The following is a 4,440-nucleotide window of genomic DNA, read 5'->3' on the forward strand; positions in this document are numbered from 1 at the left end:
TCAGAGCGTCACGTGGGTAAGACGTGGCTACCGACCGCGCTACGCTGAAGGCTCGAAACCTAGAGTAGTACTGCTTTCGCAATAAAAGAAAAAAGGGGAGAGAGAAAGACGCGCGTCGCAACAGCCATCGTCCGCCACCGAAAAGATTTCGGGTGCATTGACGACCCAAAACAGATACAACCGCCAGTGGCAGGCGAGCATCTAACGCGAACGGTGGGAGCCTACTATTCCTAGCCCCGTAGGTCCAGGAGCAGCCGTGTCGTAGTGAAGGATCTCACAGTGTTTGCCAAATAAACGTCTTATTAAATATAATTTGTTTAGAGGAAAAGGAAGGTTCTCCGAGCACACCTGAACCAGCCGCAAGGGAAAGAAAAAAAGGCGGGAGAGAAAGCGGGAAAAGGCAAAGAGGGCATCATTGAATAATAGCTAATGTCAGCCTATAAACAAGGGCACATCTAGAATATAAATACACACAATCGCTCACTGTGTCCCTGTTTATGCGCTCATGTTAACTATGTATTCATATTAACGCGTACAAATACTTGCGTTGCCTTAGTGGAAGACTACTCAATGATTTCGACCATCTGGTGATCTTTAATGAGCGAAGACATCGCACAGCGCACGGAGGTATCTTCCTTTCGCCTCCATAGAAACGCAGCTACCGGTGGTCGTGTTCGAACCCGTGTAGTTGAGTGTCACAACCACTGAGCCATCGCGGCAAGGTTCTCGCACTCATTTTTCTGCCGAGACTGCGAGGATCGATATGGGGAAACCCGTGTCAATCAACCGTCCGAACTGCGCCTTGAAGCTACTCGAACCCGAGATAAAACACGAGCTTAGAAATGCGTTCCCTAGAACTGATGTGGCAATGCTGCGCTTCACTAGTTTGAGTGCGCTGACGAGAATAATAACAATAATGATAATTGTTTATATGGAAAGTAAAGGTGCAGCATATGTCGTTCCTTTCAACACCTGCCCCACACCGTAAGGGAAGTGGAACTGAAAGCTGAAAGACAGAAAGAGAAGCCGTAGTGGACAGATACAGAGTGATTTTGACCACCTTAGCAGTTTTAACGTATACTGACTTTGCCCACCACACGGACGCCTCTTCGGTTCACTGTATCGAAACGCAGCGACCGGCGATGGGGTTTTAATCCGGGTTCTTTGGCACAGTAGTCGGCCATCTTGAACCCCTGCACCACTGCCGATGGGGGTAAGGGGGCGCAGACGAGGAGGGTTTCAAAAATGTCACGGAAAGCACACATGGGACACACATGAGGCCTACCTGATCGAAAACCATGTGCCAGCAGTCCATCCACTAAACTCATATCAAAAGAGACAGCCCACCTGAACCTTATTCTCTTAGGCTTTGACATAAAGTGCTAGCCACTTCTATTTACCCAACCCATGATTTCTATTGTAGTTTTCATTTTCACATCGCTCTGTGTCAAAACTTTACCGTTTTTAATTGATCATTTACAGCAGCCGTGACATTGATTGAACTTGCCTCTGTTTGTGTTTGCGCTGTTCTCTTTTAATCAATGTTACACAAACTAGCCTGCATAGATTATAACATTTGTCGCTTTTAACCGACCCTTTACAGCAGCTCTGATATTGACAGGACATGCCTAAAATGTGCGTGCTTCTTTCGAACAAACTTGATTTGCTCTCTTTGTCCTGTCTTCATGCTGTTTCATTGCAATCAGTGTTACACCAACTAGCCCGCATAGCTTAAGATTTATTGCTTTTAACCGGTCCTTCACAGCAGCCCCAACATTGACTGAGCTTGCCCCAAGATGTACGTGCATCTACCCAAAAAGCTTCAGTTGCTCTCTTTGTCTTGGTTTTGCGGCGTCCCCTTTTCATAAATGTTATACCAACTAGCCCGCAAAGCTTATAAGATTTATCGCTTTTAAATGGTCTGTTACAATAGCCCCGGCATTGACTGAACTTGCCTCAAAATGTGTGTGCTTCCTTCGAACAAACTTCATTTGCTTTCTTTTTCCCGTGTTTGTGCTGTTCCCTTTTGATCAATGTTACGCCAACTATCCCGCAACAACACACTGTGCAAAGCTGTTCTAATTTGACCTTAGCTCAGATTCAAAGCCACCCGGACGCAACTACTGGTTCTGGGTATCTACCGGGAGGAGAGGAGCTCCCTTTCTAATGCGTTTTTCTTCTCCGTCGGTGTAAAGCGTAGAACAGTATTTCTCGAACAAACCTACCCATCGCATCTCCGACCGTCACTGAATTCGGCGGCGCGTGACACCAGGCCAGAATTCCGCCGCGTCGTGTCCCAGACTGCCAAGCAGTAGGCAGCTGCGTCCGAGTGCACGCGTCCACTCATGGCGACACTGACGAGACTGTAGTTGTCCGCGATGTCCGTGGACAGGCGCCGAAGGAAGGCCGTTGTGATGGCCGTATGGGAGGCGTAGAAGCGCGCCCTTCGTATGTTCCTGCTGGAGCCGATGACTTCGCCCACGTGTTCCGGCTGCTGCCTGCACAGCATTCCGCCGTTATCGAAGATGCTTACTTGCAGCTGACTGATGCTCGTGTTCCGGGACAAAGACTGCATCACGGCAGTCCATGACCTGCTTGCCGCGTCCATCCTGTCGACTACGTCTGAGCAGAGAGTCAGCTCCAGCTTCCGCAGTGAAGGTGTTGTGCCGAGGTAATCGGCAAATGCCCACGAGCGTGCCTCGTCGCGCATCCAGATGGTAATGTGCATTGACGTGATATGCTCGAACGCGGGCAGTTGACGTAAAAGTTGTATAGTATCGTTTGTAGGCAAGTAAACATAAATATCGGAGAACGCCTTGCAGTTTATGAAATCCAAGTGTTCAGACATGTAGTAAGTACCGAAGGAAATCTTCCCTTCCGCACCGCTATCTCTGAGAGCGTTACATAGTACGCGAAACATTTCGCGATTGGATACTTGTACATCCACGATGACCATTTTTAGACTTTCTTTGGCCGAAAGCAAGCCGAAGAACACGACCCACTGCTGTAAGTTCCAGATGTTAAAAGGAATCCGTAGCTCCTCCAGTGTATCATTCTTAGACAACGCTTCAAGCAGGCAGCGGTATTCCTCGCCAGGCTGAATTCGTGAATGTTCCGGCAAAGACGTTACAGTGAAGCTGAGCAGAGTTGTATTTTCCTCGAACATCTTCGCAGCTAGCTGAGCACCTTCGGCATCTATAGGAATGTATTTAAGGCTCACATTCCGGATCGTCCTGTTCGAGAGCAGTCCCTCGGCGATCTGGCTGATGGAGCTTCGCCTGTTGTCGATATCCGCGACGATGTCCACAGAGGTTAAACCCACGCTTAAATTCAGGTATTCCACGAATGTTTTGCGGCCTGCCTCACCTATGACAGATTCGTGAATTGATAGTACCTTCAGAGCATTGTTCTCATTTAAAGCGCTGAAGAATATCTTCGCAGTGTCGCTGTTCATGCGTAAGCCGGGAATCTTGAGGGCACTGAGTGAGCTCGAACTTCGAACAAGTGCGCAAACGGCGGCTAAGAACTCGCCCGGACACTCTGCGAACGTGGTGCATTCCAGTTCTTCGAGTTGTGCGAACGAGGCGAGGGCGTCGCAGAGTGCCTCCCTCATGGCCGGTCCCAAGAAATGGAACCTGAGCGTCGTCACGGACGAGTTGCTCCGAAACGCTTCGCACAACGCAGCTGCGTGTCGATTCAGTGGATGTGACCTGAGGTAGAAGGAGCCTACGCAGTGGTGCGCCTTCAGAAGCCAGCACAGCAGTGTCGCAGCTTCGAGCAGAGGCATTCCCGCCGGATCTGGCAGGTACAGACCAGGCTCATCGAAGCTTACAAGACAAACTTGGCCCCTTTGTCCTGACAAATTTCGTAGTTCTACTCGTGCTGGGAAGAGCAGTTTGTTCAGGAGGTCCAATTGTGCCACTATCTGACATGTACGATGTTGGGACGCTGTGCAGGATGGAAATCGTCCGACGTAGTCTCCAGTCAAACTGCGTGCCGCGTTATCTTGTTCCCCGAGAAAGGACAGTTTGGCTGCTCCCAACATTGGTGGTGATAGAGGCCCCTCCGTAGTGGATCCAGGTGTTACCGCTGGAAACTGCGAGTAGAAAGTACGTTTTTCTCCTGACAGTATCGCAGAACAACATCATTAGCACTAAGTATGTGGTTTCTCGGGAACTAGTCTCGGTATTGATTTACTTCGTCAGCGCTCCTCCTGTCCACAGCTCGCACTGACGAACAGGGGCCAGGAGCTGCTGGGAACATATGGGTCCCCCAATTAGGGAACCACCCCGTTTGGTGCCTACATGCACCACTGATTTATTTCGGGCCGAATAAATGTTGATTCATCATCATTCTCCTGTCTACCGTCCTTTTTAGTCTCCCTTGGTGATGTTAACCTTGCTTTTAATTAGTACGAACCAACTAGCTGAATAATTCTCT

At 49.3% G+C, this 4,440-nt stretch overlaps 1 protein-coding gene across 1 annotated transcript in view; it reads right to left on the reverse strand.

Moving 5' to 3' along the window:
• LOC146188724 (uncharacterized) overlaps positions 1-4,045 on the reverse strand; it is a 5,993-nt gene extending 1,948 nt beyond the window's left edge. Inside the window, exons 1-2 of the mRNA XM_084605121.1 lie at positions 3,221-4,045; positions 2,226-2,740 (exon numbers count right to left, since the gene is read on the reverse strand). Coding sequence (XP_084461247.1) covers positions 2,226-2,740; positions 3,221-4,045 — 1,340 coding nt within the window. The remainder of the gene's footprint in view (positions 1-2,225; positions 2,741-3,220) is intronic.
• Between the last annotated feature and the right edge of the window lie 395 nt (positions 4,046-4,440).

The sequence above is a fragment of the Amblyomma maculatum genome, chromosome 5 (genome assembly GCF_055883805.1).
Source record: "Amblyomma maculatum isolate TAMU_Amacu chromosome 5, ASM5588380v1, whole genome shotgun sequence".
In the NCBI taxonomy this organism is placed as follows: Eukaryota; Metazoa; Arthropoda; class Arachnida; order Ixodida; family Ixodidae; genus Amblyomma; species Amblyomma maculatum.